The sequence below is a fragment of the Sphaeramia orbicularis genome, chromosome 13 (genome assembly GCF_902148855.1).
Source record: "Sphaeramia orbicularis chromosome 13, fSphaOr1.1, whole genome shotgun sequence".
Lineage (NCBI taxonomy): Eukaryota > Metazoa > Chordata > Actinopteri > Kurtiformes > Apogonidae > Sphaeramia > Sphaeramia orbicularis.
The window spans coordinates 21,725,668-21,747,715 of record NC_043969.1 but is presented as its reverse complement, the minus strand read 5'-3'; the positions used below and the strand labels follow the sequence as shown (position 1 = coordinate 21,747,715).

The 22,048-nt window shown below is 35.7% G+C and overlaps 3 protein-coding genes across 4 annotated transcripts; 2 read left to right on the top strand and 1 right to left on the bottom strand.

The window, feature by feature from the left end:
* The first annotated feature begins 5,647 nt into the window (after positions 1–5,647).
* sfrp2l (secreted frizzled-related protein 2 like) lies at positions 5,648–9,504 on the top strand. Its single transcript, XM_030151316.1, has 3 exons — positions 5,648–6,410; positions 8,012–8,092; positions 8,302–9,504. Exons 1-3 carry the CDS (start codon positions 5,885–5,887, stop codon positions 8,703–8,705), a joined length of 1,011 nt encoding a protein of 336 aa, XP_030007176.1. The 5' UTR covers positions 5,648–5,884; the 3' UTR covers positions 8,706–9,504.
* A 1,704-nt stretch (positions 9,505–11,208) lies between these two features.
* Positions 11,209–14,275, top strand: tomt (transmembrane O-methyltransferase). The gene is made up of 4 exons (XM_030151318.1): positions 11,209–11,518; positions 12,469–12,665; positions 12,814–12,936; positions 14,078–14,275. Exons 1-4 carry the CDS (start codon positions 11,257–11,259, stop codon positions 14,273–14,275), a joined length of 780 nt encoding a protein of 259 aa, XP_030007178.1. The 5' UTR covers positions 11,209–11,256.
* Positions 14,276–14,971: 696 nt separating this feature from the next.
* anapc15 (anaphase promoting complex subunit 15) lies at positions 14,972–17,851 on the bottom strand. Of its 2 annotated transcripts, none has more exons than XM_030151959.1 (5): positions 17,770–17,851; positions 17,312–17,495; positions 17,151–17,210; positions 16,213–16,353; positions 14,972–15,758 (listed from the first exon to the last, which is right to left on the bottom strand). In XM_030151959.1, the coding sequence occupies exons 2-5, from the start codon at positions 17,429–17,431 to the stop codon at positions 15,711–15,713; spliced, it is 369 nt and encodes a 122-aa protein (XP_030007819.1). In that variant the 5' UTR covers positions 17,432–17,495; positions 17,770–17,851; the 3' UTR covers positions 14,972–15,710. The 2 variants fall into 2 exon arrangements, with proteins under 2 accessions (XP_030007819.1, XP_030007821.1); XM_030151961.1 differs by having other exon boundaries at positions 17,312–17,433; positions 17,770–17,850.
* Positions 17,852–22,048: the final 4,197 nt, after the last annotated feature.

The window sequence follows — 22,048 nt, the reverse complement described above, 5'->3', positions numbered from 1 at the left end:
TGTGACAGAGGGATTTTAACGTTTCAAGGTGGTGAAAATAATAATTCTAATAAAAACATTTGTCTTAACATACATTGTCAAAATAAGTTATTTATCATTTTCCTTAGAGCAGGAATAACAGAAGGAGTAAGTACTTCAACAGTGAAGTGCAAATGTGAAATTCTACCCTTGTACCCTCTTCAAAATGTTTAATGTTTTGTGAAATTGGACTGTTTTACTTTTTCCTTTCTTTTCTGAGTGTGAGAATGAGTGTGAGAGTGTGTCATAGATGTTTGTTTACACTGTTTTTATTTTATTGTTGTTTATAAATGTGTTTCTCTGTTGAAAAGTCCAACCAGGGATTTGAGTTGTAAACTACTTCAGTGCCATATAGTATTTATGCAGAACATCAGATGTTCTGTATGTACGCTATGTTTCCAGATAAATAAATTAATAATTAGATAAATCAGACAGCTTTAGTCAATCAATAACTTTTTTGTTTTCTTTGTTCCCAGTAGGATAATTTGCAGTGCAGCAATGAGAGCCAAAACATACAATACAGCGCACACCTAAAACATTTAATACAGCACAGAAATACAGCAAATACAAACAACAACATATGTACATAATAAAAAAAGAAGAAAGTGCAATAAAAAAAAACAAAGATAAACAACCATTTCCTCCTTGAGTTTAGCTGGGAGATGGCAGGAGGTAAAATGGTAAAATGTTTGTATCTGTTAGTTTTGGTTAGTGGAAGTCTGAGGAATGAAGCTGGAAATGTTGATGCAAAGAATGGAACAGTCCAACAAGATAGTCTCTGCTTTCTTGCACACTTGTTAATTACAAAGATCCTGCAAAGTTTCTTGAGAAAAGATAATCACAGACTCAATAAAAGAATGATAAAACATGGTCATCGGAGTCGTGTCAACCTTGAACTTTGCAAGTTTCCTGAGAAAAAAAAGATGCTGCTGGCTTTTCTTATAAATCCTGTCAGTGTTATTCTGAAAGATTAATTAACTATTTGCTATGTTACCTAAATACTAATAGGACTCAACTCTTTCTACAGTCTGTCTCTTAATAACTGTGCTGTCAGGAAAAGGCTGCAAGCATTTATAGTCAAGACACTGAGTCATTTTTCTGATATTTCTTCACTTCATTTTTCTGCAGTGAAAACCATGTGTATCCAAATATGTTGTCTTTTTTTATTTGATTTATGATAACCTGAAGGATTAAGAGTTCCTTTATGGTTTGAGAAAATTATTCACCTTTTTAAGCTAAATTAAAATTCTCTGGAAAATGCATTATCATAAAGCTGAAAACAGGGCATTTTTTCTGAGTCTGTAAAAAGTTGATATTTTAGAAATGCAACAGTAAAATAAAACACATGAAACAACAAATGAAACACCCTTAGGGGCCATTTTAGTGCACAGTGATTACTTTCACTTTTCATACTCTAAGTATAGTTTGCTACTTGTTTTCTTTACTTAAATAATGATTTTGATGTAGGCTATGGATGCACTGATGCACCAAATTCTTGCCTGATACAATAATTGAATGACCATTTGACCAAAAGCAGATGCCGGTGCTATTACTCTCTGTTTATTTTGTTTGTCTAGCCCCACTAAACCTAGAAAACTTAAATATATAAATGTAAAAAATAACTGTTATTTTAAAGCCTGTCAACCCTCCATCACATTGTCTTTAAATGAACACAGATTCCAACACACCAATTTATAAAAAAGCCTTTTATATTTTATCACCTAAATATCTGCCACTGCCATTGGGATGACTGAGGTGATATCTTATGTACTGATACTGATATTGACCAACATCAGCAAATATCAGCCAATACCGATCACTGGTGAAGTATTTTTACATTGTATCAGTACTTTTATATATCTGAAAACTTCTTCAAAGATGGTTTAGATCAGGGGTGTCAAACTCATTTTAGTTCAGGGGCCACATACAGCCTAATATGATCTAAAGTGGGCCAGACCAGTAAAATAATATAAATAATAGGAGAAGACCTGATAAATAATGTCAACTCCAATGTTTTCTGAAAAATAAATAAAATTCTGTAATGAAAATGTTTACATCTAGGAACTGTATTTGAACATAACATGAACAAATATGAACAACCTGAAAAAAAGTGCAATTTTAACAATATTACGCCTTAGTTTATCATTTTTATCACAACTTACAGATCATAGTGGATCTTCAAATACACAAAACATTCAGTAACAGGCAGAATATTGGTACAATTCCACATACTAGTCTGTAAATGTAAACATTTTGGCGGAATTGTATTCATTCATTCATGTATTCATTTATTTATTTATTTATTTATTTTTACACTAAAACAAAGAGAAAAATTAGCTTTTTTCATTATTTATAGGTTATTATGATAGTATTTTACTGGTCTGACCCACTTTAGATCGAATTGACCTAAAATGATTTAAACATCCTTGATTGATAATATCTTCAGTGTAATTTTTGCATTTCACAAATCCATCCCACTGGCCAGATTGGATCCTTTGGTGGGCCGATTTTGGCCCACAGGCCGCATGTTTGACACCGGTGGTTTAGATAGACTGCATGTCTATAACTTTTGATAATTTATCTCCACATTTGTGTCAAAATATGATTTTAATGCCTTAATGATTTGGGCTTCTATTGCCCAAGTGTTAATACATATATTCCTAAATTAAATGGCCACAAATGGCAAATACATTAAACTGTATCTGTCTCTGTTTGAGCAAAATCAAACAGACAGGAATGAGACAAGAAAACAGGACGAGGCTTGTCAGTGCACAACCTCCGTGGAAGAAGATAAAAGGGCGTCTGAAACCTTTGGGCTGAATATGATGACAGAGTACGACACACAGAACATATAATGCACTATGGTTACAGTTTATTTCCACTTGGATTTCACAATAGACCCTCTGTGTTCACGCACTTAAAAACATGTCATACACAAAGACCAAGTGCTGCATTTTCTTGCAGCCTCATGAAAATATTGCAGGGTCTTACAAACAAAAGAAACCCAATCTTTTCACATTGTTGAAACTGTATTTTGGAAATGACTCTCCCATTTTCAATTGTATTAATTAAAGTCAAAAACAGCCAAGTGTATCCCTGTATTTTCAGCCTCATTTTAAAAAGTTGGGCTACATGTAATTAAAAACTTACTTAGAATTTTGACTTGTACTGCACAAAAACAAGAGCAAAAAGTAATTAAAGGTTGATATTTTCTTAACTTAAATTTCTTAACCACTTATATTTTCTCCTTCTGAAAAGACTACTGTTTTGCCTTAAAAAAAAAAAAAAAAAAAAAAAAAAAAAAAGCTCCATAATCCCCACTGTACCCTAAATATAAATACTGGAAGATTTATTGTTGCTGTTGACATTATGAAAACAACATTTCCAGTGAAATTCAGCTCTTCCTGGCAGAGCATATGATATTGAGCTTGTCCTTTATCTAATGTCTCTTTTCTTTGGATCTTCATAGCATACATATCAAAAACTAACATTATTCACCCTGATTTTTTGTTCTCGGAAAAAGACATGACAGTGAAACCTGTTGAATGTACAGGATAATAATGGGATATAATCCACATCATAACATGTCTGATTGATTCTAAGTCTGTTACTGTGAATGTGTCTGAAGGTTTTATTTGTACATGAGATCTGGAGCCATTGTTACGGTGGTTACTGCTTCAGACCGGGTGTACTTGGAAAAAATGTAGCTTTTTATTCTTTCTTTATGATTAGCAGCTTTGTTTTAAACCAAGGATGTCAAACATATGGACCACAGACCAAAACCAGCCTGCCAATGATTTCAGTCTGGCTGGTGGGATGAATTTGCAGAAATTACTGAAAATATTAACAAGGGTGTCAAACTCATTTTAGTTCCAAACTCCAAAATGTGAACAATATTATTCCTCTTACTGAATGTTATGTGCATTTGTAGATCCACTGTCACCTTTAATTCGTATGTATAAATGATAAGTTGAGGCATAATATTGTTAAAATTGAACTTATTTTTCTTAAGAAATTTCAGGTTGTTCAGGTTATTAAAATTTTTTTGTTAAATGATATTTTGTAAATGTAAACATTTTCATAATTTAATTTTACTTTTTCGCACTAAACAAAAAATGTTTGGATGTTATATTATTTATAGGTTATGTTATTATTTTACTGCTCTGGTCCACTGGAGATCATATGAGAGAGAGTCAAAAAGTTTTCAGACAAATGCAATAAAAAGTTTATTTTATTTCATTTATATAACAGATCTATCTGCCTTTAATTTCCCAGGTTCAGCTGTTTCTTTTGGATGCCACTCTTGATTGAATTTTGCTCTCTGGGTCAAACTGATAGATCCAACTTTCAACCCCCGACACAATGCTCATCTGAGAACTTTTGGACTCTCTTGTAGTGGGCTGCATAAACTAAATGGACTAAAATAAGTTTCAGGGCAATTCAGTTCAATTCAGAAAACTTTATTTGTCCTCAGGGGTCAATTTGAAGGCACATATAACACAACACTTTTCCATAACCAAAGAAATCTAACAAAATAAAGTAAAATGTAAATAATGTGATATATATCCTCGAGATCCAGGAAAGTAAAAGTTTCTGCTTTTTTACATTAAATAACTGCCTTGATTGGAAACAGCATGATGCAACAGCTTTTTCAGATTACTTTTTAAAAATTATTTGGAATGTCCTTTGTAGTGGACAGGATTTATTTATTTATTTATTTTTCTAAGTAAAGCTGTGGAACTCTTGTCCCCTACAGTGAACAAAACTGCATTACTGGGTCTCAGGAGGATAATAAACAATCATAATATTTAGTATAATAAATGACATATGACTGATACACCCCTGTTTTAACCCTTTCATGCATGATTTATGAGAATGTTAATTAAGTTTTTTTCTTGAGTGATTTTATTCCTCTTTCGGCTTTAAAAAAAACAATGCGATTATTTTTTTTTTTTTTTAATATGAAGCTACTTTTCATGGAGTTGCAAAAATGTCCACTCAGCTGGACACCATGCACTGAATTTTTGAAGGAAAGAAACATGTATTTACTGATATACTGTGTGAAAACCATGAAATAAAAACATTTTAATGCTGCTAATTTAATGTTTTCTCACATTTTAACATACACTACAAACAAAAAGTTATGAATATTTTAAAATTTGGCCTATTTTTTTCAGTTGAGATTTTTGCACAACGCTTTTTACTTTTTTGTGTGTGAATTGAATTGAAACACATTTTTTTTTAATGACCAGACACAGTTTTATTTACAAATGGCAAAAATTACTAAATAAATAAATAAATAAAATTACCAAAAAGAAATATCCTTAACTTTTTGTTTGTTGTGTACTTTAATACTAGTCATTACTCACTTCATGGAGATAATATGCCAAAAAAAAGTTAATTACAGTCTAATAACAATGACAAGGAATTGATTTACACTCAAACAAATAAGATCAGGTTTATCAAGAACAGCAAAGTTACAGTAATGTTATCAGTTGCAGTGTATTGTGTTGGCTGATATAAAACTAAAACGATAAAACTCATGAATATACAAGAGAACAGCTGTAGAACAACTGTCCACTGTAGTGACCACTCTGCATGAAAGGGTTAAACTGTTCCTGTCTTTGTCCACAGGAAACCCACTGAAAGTATGTGGACACAGAGGTTCCCCAGGCAGGACAGACTGGAGGGAAACTTGTTGCTCCAGGGGCAGACAGTAGTCTGATGGGGTGGGGATGATGACTGGGAGGCGCCTGGCCTCTCATTTCCACTACCCCCTGTTTCCTCTCCACCTCTTTGTTTACACCTTGAGGCCGGTCAAGTCCACGCAGAGGTGCTGCACAGTGGCTCCCTGTCCAAACACAACATGTCTGCTTCCACGGTGGCCTTCATCTTCCTGCTCGGACTTTGTCACGCATCTGACAGCGGGACCCCTGCCCAGCTCGGACCGCCGTCTCTCGGGTTCGTGTCCTCGGTCCGCTCCGTGTGCAGACCCATCCCGTCCACCCTGGCCCTGTGCCACGGCATCGGCTACAGGCAAATGCGGATCCCCAACCTGCTCGGCCACGACTCGCTCCGGGAGGCCCAGCAGCAGTCCGGGGCCTGGCTGCCCCTGGTGTCCAAGCTCTGCCACCGGGACACCAAGAAGTTCCTGTGCTCCCTGTTCGCACCCGTGTGTCTGCCGGAGCTCCGCGCGCCCGTCAGCCCCTGCAGGAGCCTGTGCGAGGCCGTGCGGGACGGCTGCGTGCCCGTGATGAGCGCGTTCGGGTTCCCGTGGCCGGAGATGTTTAACTGTACCCGATTCCCGCGCGGGACTGAGCTCTGTATCCCGGCAACCGGAGAGCACGAGACACGGACGGCGGAGGAGGTGCAGCGCGAGGAGGACTTAAAGGGTCAGTGACTGACAGGTTTCACGTGCGAAGATCCACAAGGAAAATGTTCTGCAGTGACTCAGAAGTTAAATAATACATATATATATATATATATATATATATATATATATATATATATATATATATATATATATATATATATATATATATATATATATATATATATATATATAAAGGTTGCAATGTGATCTTGATCCTCACTGATCTGATAAAAATGACAGATTTAATAGTTGAATAGTCAGTGCAGTTAAGGCCTTACATTTACACGTTTCATTTGTAAAAGTTTCAGAGTTGACAGTTTGCTGTGGAAAGCATCATACTGACATAGACCCTGCATGATGCACAGATAGTCCAGATCATTGTCCACTGATACGTGAATACAGACTGTGTTTGGGACCTTTTGGGTTTCATAAAGTGTAAGAAAGCTATAGGCTATGTTATGTTTCAGACCTTTAACATGATAAATAATAATAGGATTTTGAACAGATATTTACATCACTATGCACAGTGTAGAGATTTTCTATCCATTAGAAGGGTTAAGATCAGTGCCAAGTTACACTGGAAACCTAGTTAATGTCAGATCGATGTGGAGAGTGTCAAAAGTAACTTAAGTCAATTTTCCATAATCTAATGGTAGCTGTTTGACTCAAGTGGATGTCTTTACCAAGATTTGTTGTAACGTTTTGTTGTTTGTTATTTGTTCTAGCTTTTCCACATTTTTATACAGATGCAGTGGTAAAAATGATTAAAATTTATGTGAAATTAATTTTTTTATTTCTGAAAAATCCAAAACTTTCTTTCAGGAACATGCCTAAACCCCAAATAACATCCAGTTTTCAGGGGCAAGAACCCCCAAATTCCACAAATACACTTGAAATGTCACCCCTCCATTTACAACCACAACACCTAAGCCCTTAAGAAACTGAGGGAAATCCCTGACAGTCTGTAAAATTAGGAATCTTTTCGTTGCTCATCCTACTCGGAAGACTGTAAAAAAAAAAAAAAAAAAAAAAAAAAAAAAAGCCTTGTATTACCCATAATGCTCTGCAGATCACCCAAAAATTATTTGCCAGGTTAGATTTCTTGAAACTAGGATAAAGTGTTCTCTCTGAGAGACCATAATCGGCCCTAATAGTAGAAAATGCCCAAATTTAAGTAATTTGCACTTACTGCAAACAACAAAAGCACAGTTAAAGATTAGTTTAAGATAAACTTGATATTTTTAACTTGAGAAGTTGTGCAGGTGGTGTCACTCTGAAAATAAGGAAAACAATCTTATTCCTCTGCTTAGATATTATGCAAGCAATTTACTGGGTAATTCAACCTAAATATTAGCTGGACTATATTAAGAAGAAAAAATTACATAGATATGGTCGTAAATAATAACATAACAAAACCCACTTTTGACTCTGTACTTTGTTTTTCATTGTTTTCTTAATTTATTTCTTATTCCTGTTTTGAACGTTCCCTTCTGAAGATCAGTAAAGTTATCTTATATTAACATACTTTCTGTGAGACAGTTGTCCCACCACTGTCTCCAACCCTTTACACCCTGATTCTTAACATACAGTCATCTAATCCCCTCTTGTTTACATCTCCAGGGAGTGTTATCTGTGATGCCTGTAGTCTAGCTGCCGAAGGAGAGACTGACATCCAGGATAACTTCTGCCACAGTCCATATGGTGAGAACAATGTGAGCTGCAAAATATACAATTATTCAATTACATGGTTACTGTTGATTTTATCAACAAAAAGATGTAGTAAAAAAAAAACTCGGTTCTCATAATAAAGATGACAGAACGGAGCATCTAATTAAATAGAGGGTACTGTAGGTTTACAATGTGTCTGAAATGACACGTGTTAAACAGTCATTTGTCTGTCTCTCTTACAGCGTTTAAGCTTCGTCTGGGCAGTGTGTCGACAGTGGGAGGGGACCGTCAACTGGTCCCACTACCCCGGAGTCGAATCCTGAGGTGGGCAGGGGGAGGTGCTGAGAGGGCAGAAGGGGTTGGAGGTGCAATGGCCCACAGTGCTTTGTGGCTGCAGGAAGGCGGCACCTGCACTTGTCCTGGTCTGGACTCTGCAGAGACAAATGATGAGGAGGAAAACATAGATAAGGGACAAACAAAAGGAGGCAGGGTGGGAGAAGGAGCTCAGGGTGGGTGGTACCTGGCCCTGGCTCAAGCCGAAGAGGGAAGACTGGTGCTAACTCGGCTGGTGAGGTGGACCAGAGATGACAAAGAGCTGAGGAAGTTCATCCGAGCCCTCCTCAAACAGCCTTGTCCTGACCTGTAGACAGCTGACCGTCTGCTTTTACTGTTGTACACTGGGCAGAGTGTCACCATACCAGTGTGACATATAAACACTGAAGTTTTACCAACAATCCACGACTCCATAAATGACACAGGACAAACAGCGGACTTTACTGGTTTCATGTAAAGGCAAATAAGGATGACAAAAGTTACTACACATAGCTCACAAAGGCTGATATCACTCTGATATCATCGTGGCAATGTTTGTGTTTTTATTATTTTTGTAGATTTTCTATAGAGGAAACAGCTAAATATAATCAAAATTCTTCCGTGAATTAAAGGGCACCATCAATTTTAGTTAAAGGCTTGGACAAATCGCATCATTAGTCCACATTGGCAATGTATTAGTATTTTCATGCACATTAAGAACACTCTTTCACTTTGACTTTATACCTTTCAGTTCACTGTTGGTTTAGTCATTTGATTATCGCAAATATTTCTGGAGAATAATAGTTACAGAAAAGAATAACTGAAGTTTAAGGATATACAATATGAACGTCACATAGAAATATACATTTAATTAGGCCTTTGTGTTTTGTATTTGTACTTAACACACTTATAATTGTACCTCACATTGCAAATTTAGTTTAATTTGTCATCAAAATGGGCCATTTGATAAGAATCTGAATTTTTACTGTATTTACTCCCTTTGTATTGTTTTATAAATTATCTTTTCCTTACTATACTCACTGTGTTGGTGGTTTTCTTGACATTTCTAGAACTCTACACCCTCTCAGAAACACACCTGTCGATGTTAACTTCATGTATCAGATGTCAGTTTCATGCTACCTCTTTGTGCATCACCTTATCTGCTGCTCAGCCACTGCATCAGTCCTAATCTGTGTACAACAAGCGATTCATGAGTCTGTTTAAAAATGACAAACACAAATGTTTCACAGTTGTGCAGTTTCTCCATCACTGATAATACATGTCTGGTTGAAAAAAATAATAATTACAATTCAAGCACGTGATCTATAAATTATTTATACCCTCAGATCTCTTACCTTTTCTAACACACACCTGTTTCTGTCCTTGTGTCAGCCGCTTTCTTTGTCATCATCTACATTGCAGCTCTACCTTTGCAAGAAAAGAGGTGAGTAGCTTTTACAATTTACATTAGAGAGGAAGATTTTGATGTTAATATTGTGCCAAGACTGTGTTCTTGTGTCTGGTTACCTGAGGTGATAGAAACGTCTAGAAAGCTGTTGCTTTGGATCAGGATCAGGACATTAAAACCTGTATCTGTATCAATGTTATTGTACTTCATTGCACAATTGTAAATTATTTTTCTATAGTTTGACAAGAATATATTTCTTGCTGTGATATTTTATCACATGGAAGTATATAAAAGTGTCAAACCTGTTACAAACATGTTACAAACCTGATACCAGACCAAAAATAAAGAAAAAGAAATGCAATCTAAAGGAGCACACGAAAGCATGACTTTCTTATACAAATAAGATCCATGCTTACATCTGACTATGAACTATAATAATATAAAATAATTGCTCCTTTTGGGCATATTTGAAAATTGGAAATTTACATTTTATCATCCAAGCTATTTTGGGCAACTGTAAAACCTGTGCATCATCACTGATTGTGAAGTATTTTTTGACAAATATAGTGTCCTCATATGGGAACGGAGGGCTTATTTCAGTGTATAACACCAGTGTGTCATCATTGTGTAGCTTAAAGCTCTTTATTACAATGTCTAACTGAAAAATGAAATGGCAAATAAAGCTGGAAGCCTTATTTGTTTGAACATTTTGTAACACAGAAGGGATGTCCGTTTTGTCCCCTTGTGCATCGTTATGCCTGTTGGCTTCTGTGACATGATGCAACAATGATGTACATTCACAACTACACACCAGATCTCCCAGAATAACCTTGTTCTCAGCAACACAGTGGAGCTTTCAATACAATTTCTTCTCACCTACATTGATTTTAAGTCCCAGTGTCCTTAAATGAATACTTTTGTTATAAGCTATAAGCTATGAGTTATAAATAATACTGTCATTTTAAGCTATCAAATCATGCCATATCAAACTACAAATGTTACAGGTTCCTACCATAAAATCTGAAAAGTCTTGCACACCTTGTCCACTTCTAGTTTAGATTCAGCTGTAGAGTGAAAAGACCAAATTAAATACTGGCAAGTGTGTTGTACTCTTGCTGCCAACAGTTGGCCCAAAATAGTGTCGCTTTATGAGAGCGACAGGTTTAAATGTGATGAATTAAGTGCGTGGTGCTGGAAACCCAAAATGTAATATGAAGACACAGGGTCTCAAGATGTTAACACACATTTATTTTCCATTTGCGTCAGAACAGGAATGGGTATCAATTAAGAATACATCTCTGGGGTTATAAACAATATGCAGCAATACATAAGAGCATCATTTATTAATAATCCTATAAAACCAAATAGCACAAGTCATTATTCGATACATGATAATAGTTGCTTAAAATGATATAAGTGAATACTCAACAATATAGTGTTGAAAGTATGATTGTGTTTCCTCCCTAAATGTCCCAGGATGGTGTCTCCAGCTATTGCTCTGGCCTTCCTCCCTCTCCTGCTCACAGTAATCATCAGGTACCGGTTCTACTTCGTGCTGTTCTACCGGGCGATCCTGATCAGAATATGGAAGGACTGTGTCACTGGTCTAACCAGAGAGGAGCGAGCCTTCCAGTATGTTCTAACCCACGCCACCCCTGGAGACCCTGAGAGCATCCTGGAGGCCTTTGATGAGTGGTGCAGCAAAGTGGAGTTTATCAGCAACATTGGACCCAAAAAAGGTGAGGAGATAATTCAATGAAGTCAATGATTTGCTGAAGTCAAAACCTGCTGCATATTACACTGCACCACCTGGATGTGTGTGTTTTATATGTGTCTGCTTTAGGGAAGTTGGTTCTGTCACAAATGCCTAACTGACAGTATAATAAGTGGACGTTCGTATGTTTTGCTGTTGAGACAAAGTAGTGTTACAAACATTTAATTCTGGGCTGATGAATTGATTGAAACAATGGTTGTTAAACTCGGTAACATAATCTAAATTAATGTGAACTCTCTGGATAAATATAAGACAATATAAGTTCTGAGACCTCACTTTGAATAGCTATTAAATTACAGTCTTTTATTTAGTGATGCACCTTTTGCAAAATTGTGGGTTGACACCAAAACAGACAATATGGCTGATGCAGATGTTATTTTCTTAGTTCACTTTTTTTTGTTATTTATCAATAACAACTCATATTTTGTTTCTCCTAGGGCAGGGAAACACATTTCATATAATATTTTATATACAAAAATAAGATAAATTAACTGTTTTAAGTCTTTCAGCTCTTCATTACATTCTTGTTGAATAAGCACAAATTCAATCATACAAATTTATGAGGGAAAAAACACTCTAATATAACACAACAGATAAATATCAGGCATTACCATCAGTGAAATGTCATCTAAAATCCACCCACCAATAAGTGCAATAAATCCGCTATGTGCATCCTTAATTTTATGTATTAGACCAATGCATAAGTATCAGGTTGGGACAGTTAGATATTGACTTTATGTCACACAGAGACTAACATGACTACTACATTTCTTTTACTAAATTATATTGTTTATGTTTTTACTATGTGTGCGTAATTATTGTTTGCTTGCTTGATAGTATAGTGGCTCTTCTGGAGTGTTTTTTGCATAAAACACAAGCTATGTATGTTTTCTTGCATTATTGCTTATTAAAAAGGGAAGATCCTGGACCGGCTGCTGTTGGAACAAAGGCCCCTGACAGTGTTGGAGCTGGGGACACACTGTGGCTACAGCACCATCCGGATCGCCAGGGCTCTGCCGCTGGGAGCCCGACTTTACAGCGTGGAGATGGACCAGAGAAATGCTGCGATTGCTGAGAAAATCATCCGCCTGGCAGGGTTCGACGATGACACGGTGAGAGAACTAAAATTCACTCACCAATGGCTTAAATGGACCTGCCTATGAGCTTTAATGAATGCAGGTCCTCTGTGTTTATTTATCTTTCACTGTTCTGTGAATAATGATGTTTCATATGTCTAACACGTTTTGCTGTTTCCTCCAGGTTGAACTGATTGTGAATCCATCAGATGAGGTGATCCCTCGGCTCAGGTCTGACTATGGATTGGAAAGACTGGATTTTGTCTTCATGGATCACTGGAAGAAATGCTACCGCCCTGATCTGGAGGTGTGTGACAAGAAGCAGCCACAGGAAAGCAAACACCAAAATGCCAAAATATATTAAAACCTAATGCAGTCTGTTTATTCAAAATGAATAATTGAGTTTCTGCTGTTAACCATAAAGACCCAGTGCTACTTTTGTGGCAGTTCCCAAATCAATTTTTGTCTCTGTTTAACCTTTCTTAAATGATTTATCACTATTTATTATAATATTATCCTCTTTTTTTTTTTTTTTTTCTTCAAAAACTGCATCTTACACCAGTTATTTACATGTATTGACTGGACTCATGGTTCAACAGGTATTAAACAGTTCACATCAGTAGATGCTTTTGGTCATCAGTGGATGTTTAGGTTTTTATGGGTTAAACTTGATAACATAATCTACTTGAATGTTGGCTCTCTGGATAAATATCAGACAATATGAGTCCTGAGACAACACATATAGTAGCAGTTTTATTTAGGGATGCACCCATTGTAAAACTGTGAGGATAGTTTTTCTCTGCAGGTTGTAAAATCAATCAGTCTAACTTCAGTCACAATCTAGCACCAAAATGCAAAAGAAAATGTGGGTTTGGTGACGTATTACATTAAGTCAAAAATGACCACAGACATGAAAAGATGTAGAGCTGCAACCAATAATGAATTAGTTGTCAACTGTTAAATTGATTTACCATCCTGATAATTGGTCATTGGTTTGAGTGAAAGAAAATTACAATTCCGTGACCCTGGCCTCTAAAATTTTGCTGTTATACTGATTTTTCAACTCTTCTATGACAGTAAAGCAAATATCTTTTAGGATGCACACTGAACAAGACATCGATCAGGATGTTCTTTGTGAAACACTTAATGCCATTTTCACATTTTGTGACCTTTTGTAGACCAGACACTTAAGAAAATAATCTATAGGTTTATTGACAATAAAAATAACTGTAAATTGTAGCCAGTTATATGTACTTACTCAAACTGTCTTGGTTTTATGTAGTTTCTTTTTGTATGTTAAGTTTTAATGTTTAGATGCTCCCAAAAGTTATAAGGTATAATACTTCTTTGAGTTTACTTCACCTATTAAAAGTAACAAAATCATAGTTCCTTCTAACTTTACCAGCTCAACTTCCTGACTTTATGATGTGTGTTTATGTGTGTTTCAGTTGTTGGAGGGCTGTGGGCTACTGGGGAAGGGATCAATGATTGTGGCTGACAATGTTCTGTTTCCTGGAGCTCCAAAGTTTCTGAGATACATCCGCAAGTGTGGCCTGTATGAATGGAAGATCCACAGGGCCACACTGGAGTACAGCAGGGGCATCAGGGATGGGATGGCCGAGCTGGTGTACCAAGGAATCAAGTAGACATGCAAAGGACAGACATCACTGCAGAGAAGGCATGGAAGATCTAAGTTATAGCCTGCTACCAAAAGAGAAATCTAAACTCTTACATGCAAACTGTTATGTTCTAACTGATGCAAACTGGACCAACTGAGGATCTGTTTTTCACAGATATTTACTGCAAAACCTCAATGCGCTGTATGAAACTCATCTATAAAGAACATCAGCGCCCCCTATGGGTAACAAAAGCAGAAAAAAAAGAACCATGTGACCCCATGTGATCGTCTTAGAATTAATTCAGCCTTTTTATTCCAGGTGGGGGTCTTTAGTGCCTTTTAGCCTTCTGTCCTCCATGTTTTCAGTGTGTCTTTACCGTCCACTTCATGATTACAGCGAACATGTAAATAAATAAAAAATAATAATAATCTTGATAAAACTGCCATTTTTGAACAAAAATAATCCGAGGTCAATGTCACTAAATATTTAAAGCAAAAACACCAAAGCCATTTATCTACAAGTTCAGGTCTACAAGGCTTAGGTCTGCTGTGTTGGCCTTCAGGAAGGAGCTGTAATGTTTTACCTTTGAGAGTGTGTTGAACTGAAGCACACACAGAAACCAATCAAATCAGACATTTTACCAATATCAAGTTTACATCACCCTTAATCAGCACTGGATTACAACCATGTCACACTTGATGATTGTAAATAATAAGACAGTTAAACGCACAAAACAAAAAACATGGTTTAATAAAAATGGTTTCATTTAATACAAATAGGCCTTCATTCATTTAAATACAAAGAGTCAAACAAGCACTCGGTGAACATAAGAATATACGTGTACAGTATACTCCTAGTCCAACTAATGGTCATAAAGGCTATAAAAATATACTTAAATATTAAATACATTTTACAGAGACCTTATACAGTAACTACAGAATATTGCTATTTCACAAGCTGTTATGAAAAGCAGAGAGGTGCATTTACTATGGGTGTGAATTACAGTTAACACACCTCTGCCATGTAACACTTTAACTCAAGAAAAAAATGTATATGGTGAAGGATCGGACCATCTCCTTTATGAGTGACAAATTATTTAGCTGACCGAAGTGTAGTTTGAGCTCAGTCAGCTGTTTGGAGACACCGTAGAGTAAAGGCGCATAACTGACAATTTGACAGGGTTACAACACAGTTCATGTACATTCATGTTAATATTCACTCCCAAAGCTTTTGTAAGGGTGTAAATGTGAACCAAGCAGAAACACTCACAGTGAATATCCAGGGTTTTCAAAGCTAAAATGAGACACTAATGGCAAGAAAGACATAATGGTATGCTTTGATGCAACTGTTTTTTTTTTCTGATAACTCAAAATATATCTGTGCAGCAGACTGAGCGGGCATCAGTCAGCATAAACCTAGAGTCATGGTGTGATGGAGACTAAAAATAAAAATGTCTTTTGATCTAAATCATCCACTGGTCCTGGTCCTGGTCTGGTCCCTCCATGTCCACCTGGCAGATTAAAGCAGAACCACATTAAATAAAACTGGGGAGAGAGAAGGAAACAAAACTGGCAAGGTTGGATAGTAATTTAAATATATCAAACAAAAATAAAAACACCTTTTATTTCAATGCACAAGTTCTGTTACCAAAATCAAGCCATATGTTTGTCAAGTCACCCACGCATTCATGTAAAAACAATTCCTCCATCTCCTTTAATACTAGCCATTTCAAAAAGTGCTGGTGCAGTTGATTGTAAATTTAACTGCATAATAAATATCTTCTACAAAACACACATAAAGCATCCAAAATGTCTTTATGCCTTGGCACATTGGCTTTTAAGAAAAATTTACAATGTTACCACTTACTGACACAGTGGCAAACATTACACTCTAGTTTCAGTATAAATGTACTGATCAACTATGGAAAATATTCTACAAAACTATTAAAAAATCTATTAAAATACCTCATTTATCTCCCCATCATCAGGAGACTCGTTGTAGTCATTCATCTCGTCCATGTCCTGCATGTCTTCTTCATCTTCTGAGTCTTCCTCACTGTCTTCCTCATCCTCATCATCTTCTTCTTCCTCATCCTCATAACCTCCCTGCAGGAAGTGAATGAAGATAACATTAATGCACAAAAGGACACTGTTGGAAAAGTGTTTATTCATGTGTGTTTTTAGGAAAGTACCAAGGCCTCGGTCACATCCTTGTTCAATTAGATAAAGCAACCATTTCTCATCTTCTATATGTGATACAACTCTGCTCGTTATACCAAGAATAAATCATTTGATATTGATTCACATCCTGAATTCTAGTGATATTTTTCTAACACACAAAACCAGAAGTGATAGTTTGAAGGAAAAAGATGCTTCTGTTAAATAGTAGTGAGTGACAGCCAAAAGAAACTAATCAAACTGTCTTATATTAAGCAAAAAAAAATACAAATCCACTAGTGGAATATAAGAGTGGACACCAGAATATATGAGTATAAGCATCTGAAAGACCATAATCACATGGATTCAAGAAGAATTTTGCACATTAAAAGCACCACTATCACAGTTTTTAGTGACAGGCTTAATATTCTTTAGTTGAGAAGTGGTTACAATCATCTAACTCTTAATGAAAATAATCCTTTTCTTACGCAGGGATGTTATGCAAACCATTAGTTTCAGTTTGTTACTAATTTAGCTTAATATTAGCTGGGATATCCTATTAGGACAAAATTAGATATATGTGTTCTAAAAATTAGATTACTTTTCTGGTGAGAAACATGCTTGACAAGGTTATTTTGTTTTAAGATAAATAAGTCTCCAGAAAAGGGCATTTGACAAAGCTGAATTTCCATTTGTGCAGTGTTCCTTGTAATGTATGATAACAAAAATCAGAGAAGATTCATTACCTCAAATATAGGTTTTCCAATGGGCATAAGGTTGTTGTCTTTTTCAGCAATGCTCTGCAACTGAGGCAGAAAGCACACATGGAATAAATGAACACACAACAGAACGTCAAATGTGTTTGACGCGCATGTGCAAAAAATGTGCCCTCTGTGCGGATGTTTACCCAGGTTTGGTGCTGCTGCTCTTGCTGATGAAGCTCGGCCTCATCCACGCACGGCCGGTCCAAATTGAACCACAGAGACTCGGTTATCCGTGGGAACAAAGAGGGGAACAGCGTGGACATGTCTGTCTCACACAAACACACAACTCAGTGTCAAACAGCAGTCTGCGTGTAGCCTGTAGTGGAGACTATAAAAAGATAAAACACGACATTAACTTAAGAACGCAAAGCAGTTCTATGAAGTATGTATATGTCAATGTTACACTTGAATACGGTTTAAGTCGAGACCATAGTTGACAGATGAGTAATGCTACTGTAACCGCGGTGTTTCTGTTAAATAACGAACAAAACACTAAATGCATACATCTAAAATACAGATAATCTCCCCAGTATTATATGATAAATGATAAATATATAGTGTGTTTGTCCTCCACAACTAAGTACATGATGTGTAACTCTACCTGACAGTCTCTCACTTCAGCTTATCCCAAAATTCAAAACAAATTTGTCCGGAAACCGCCGATGTTCATCTGTAAATGCTTCCGGACTCTTCTTCACTTCACAACGGTTCCGCCTTCACAAAGGTTCCGCTACGCTCGAGAGGAATAGTCAGAAAATGAAGAAAAAATGAAGATAAAAATGGCAAAAATGCATGATTAAGATTAGAGGTGGAATGTAACTGTTTGTTAACGAAACACTGTACTTCAGAACAAAACGGAGGTGCTTGTGTTTTACCTGAGTTTTTTCTCTATAGTTAAGCTCCACTTCGTTGCAAACATTTTAGTCTTCTTTCTGTTCCACTGCTTTTTATTTGATGATGATTGCATTTTTTAAGTTTGATAATACAAAACCAAACACAAAATATTAATTAAGATAAAGAAGGGAAATTCACAAGCTACTCAGAAGATAAGTAGTTAAATAACATGTACTTCCTAAAGTGGCATATAAGTGGCATCACTGATCATGATACACAAATTAATAAGTATTCTGACAAATCTTTACTTTTAATATCTTATATTTTGATGCTAATTCTTTTATGCTTAGGTCAAAATTTAAATGCTGAAGTACTGTGTTGTAGGTCATTGCACTACTAAGTACAAAGTACAATCTGAGTACTTCTTTCCCCTCTGACTGTGATCCACCCAATTTATGATATTTATTACTAGCTGACGTATCATGCAGCTGCTTCATAATTCAAAGTGTGTAATATGTTATATAAATGTTTCAGTTACATATAAGAATCAACAACTGAGTAGAGCACCTTAATGCACTTGAAAATGTTTATTGTTTTTTTTTTAATATAACAGCGGATAAAGCATAAATTTACTTTACTTGCCATCTTCATACGTAGGTCACTCTGCCATTTCATGCTAAATCATATTTGTTTGCTGAGATAAGATAAACCACCCTCGTAAGAGGTGATAAATCTTTGACACAAACTTGTAAACAGACACACATTAGCAGTGGACATACACACTCATTAGTAAGACCTCAGCAGATGTTAAACCTTGGACTTTGATCACATTAATTGAGAATGCAGCACACTTCTCCACCTGCAATAGCCCTATTTACTGCTGCACTCCACTAAAAAAGTCTCACAAAGGGAGGTGTACGTATGTGTGTTTCTTAACTCTTTTTTTGTCCATCCAGGGTGACTGAAGAGACTCCAGATTTGTAGGATCAAACCTTGACTAAAGAATCAACCAGTAAATACAATACAGGTAAAGTAAAACTGTTGATACTTAATGTAGAAATGTTCTTATTGGTGTATGTGTAGATTAAGTAATGTTATTCTACGGAACTCAAGAGCAAAACAATAACATAAAGACGTTTTAATGTTTTAATTGAGTATCGATTTTTTTAGAATATATTTTTCTCTTCTCTTCTCTTCTCTTCTCTTCTCTTCTCTTCTCTTCTCTTCTCTTCTCTTTTCTTCTCGAGCGTATCATACCTTATATATATATCATATATATTTCTCACTAGAGATTAATCTGTATTAGTATAATAATATGCACCAACCATTTTGTATTCTAAACTGATACAAATTGTTTGAGATTCATTCTTTACACTGTGGTAGATGCTTGCTCATATTTTTAATGTCTTTATACTTCTCATTGTATTTTAGTCTATTTTCAGAATCACTTTTTAATGGATTTTATATTTTTAGTTTACATTGGGGTATAGGCTATTATCTGACTCACATGTTCACTGGTTCTGTCCATCAGTTATGCTCATTATCCTCCAACACCAGTCAAAGGTTAAGCTGATGCTTACTGTTACTAGAAGTTTCTTGTGATAATATTTTACAGGGTATATTGTGTTACAGTATACATGACTCTTCATATACTTGAAAAATGAATTAAAATGAATATGCATCACAAAATGGTTGGGTTCTTAAAAATGTAACAAGTCACAATTTCTCCCAAAAGTGTGATGCATTTATATTTCATGATTACCTGATTTGGTTTATTACATTAAGCCATTTCTTCTGGCACCACTTTCACCACAAACAAACACATATTTGTAACTGAAGAAGAGATTCTAAAATTGCAAACCAGTAAACACAGTGTTTACTGTGGTTAACAGTGGTTAACTAAATGAACAATTTGGAAGGATAGAAGAGAGAATTTATCAAGGAGTGTCGGGATGAATGTATTATAATTATATAAGTAATACGTTTAAGTTTATTTGTCAATTATTAAGATTACTTATCTTTACAGCTACTTTTAATTGTGACTGATAACTTGACTAAAAACATACAGGTTTACTTTACTTTTTAAGACATTTCCCTTATTCAGTTGGTTTCTTCACTAATTTGAGATACTATAGGTGCCCCTATTGGTATCACCCCAATTTGTAGCAAGACTTCACCACAGGAGAGGCAGGTGTCTGCTTAGGAGGAGCAGTCTGGTTCAGACAACTCATGTACCCTTATACAGTGTGACAGATGTACTCAAAAAGGTCTTTCAGCAGTTCTGAGAGCTGTTGGTGTGGAGGCACATGGTAGGGTCCTTACTACTCTGGTGAATGCCAGGTCTTTTTTTTTTTATAACCTTTATTTAAGCAAGACCAAATGACAAGAAAACTTTTGTGCAATACTATACAATATTTACATGAAGTCATCATAATGTGGGGGGAGGGAGGGGGTTGAGGGTTACTATATAGGCTATAGCATGTACAAAGGAAACAAAATGTATAACTGACCAGGTAGTACAGATCAATGTCCTGTCTTGGTTGTGTAAATGTTTTGTGTGTGGTGAAGTGTGCGGGATGTGTATGTGGTGTGAATGTTGTGGGCTTCTCAAAAAGTCAGGAGTATGACAAAAGATAATCAATAATTAACTGAAAATAAGTTAGAAGAAGAGAAAGGAAAACAAGAGAGAGAGAGAGAGAAAAAAAAGAGGAGGAAAACAGGTAATAAAAATGAATAAGTAAATAAATAAATAAATAAATGATAATAACCAAATGAGATCAAAAGTATAATTTATTTAAATGTAATGTCATCAGTATTAATGCCATTGTTGCTGCCCCTGCTACCACACCTCGCCATCACAGCACTGTTGCCACAATTTTTGTTGTTGTTGTTGTTGTTGTTTTTAACAGTATAGACACTTAAATCCCTATACACACTTCACGCTATAGCAGTTGATTTTCACTGTTTAAAAAAAAACAAAAACAAACAACAACAACAAAAAAAAAAACACCACCAGATCCAGTCTCCTGGTTTTACCGTCATAGCTGTAACCTGGGGGTACTGTGTAGGAGGGATAATGGAGGACATAATATAATGTTGTTGTAATATACTCTTTGCCTCTATCAGAGGAGAGGGATTCGAGTCATATGACTTAAGCTGACTCAAACTAGACTTATCATTCACCTCACTCGACTTGACTTAGCATAAGAATAAGACAGAAAAGGAATAAAGGATACGTTAGGCTCATTAGTAGAATAATAACAGTAATATCAGTATTTTGTGGCACTATAACCACTTGAATAGATGTTTTCATGCTTTGATCTAATAGTAATGACAGCAGTAGTGGAAGAAGTATTCAGACTGTTTACTGCAGTAAAAGTACTAATATGACACTGTGCAAATGCTCCACTACAAGTAAATGTACTGTTTTCAAAATCGCATCGCTTAGTACAATCAGTCAAATGTGGTTAAAATCAAGTCTCAATAATCATTGTGCAGAAAAAGGGTTGCTGTCAGTTTGACCGTCATTTTACTGCTTCATTCATGTGTATGTTACATTTTACTGTTATAGATGTTGATGTTTGAGCTCTATTGATCTACTTAATATGCTGCTAGTAGTTTAATCTACAGACGTTATGTAAGAAAATCATATGTTTGTATTGTCACTGTCATATGAGAACTATGTATCTCTAAAATGTAAAACAGGCCTATTTTCAACTTCAACAAAATATTTAGTATTTCTAAGCTGTATTTTGTGGTTGAAGAGGGAGAAGTTTTCTCAAGCCATGAAGGGATCACTTCATCTTTCCGTTTATCATGTTTGTTCAAGATCATCACATTTGAGGATACATGGATTTCCCCATAAAAATGGTCAGACAAATGTAGTGGAGAAAAAAGTACAATTATGATGCCACATAAAATAAAGGAAATATTCCATCCTGCCCACAAATCTGTGTTAAAGTACAGTACTGCAGTAAAAATAGACAATCATCTCTGTCAGTAATGTGAATGTTTTAGGCAACTAATTTGATTTATTTTAGTTTTAA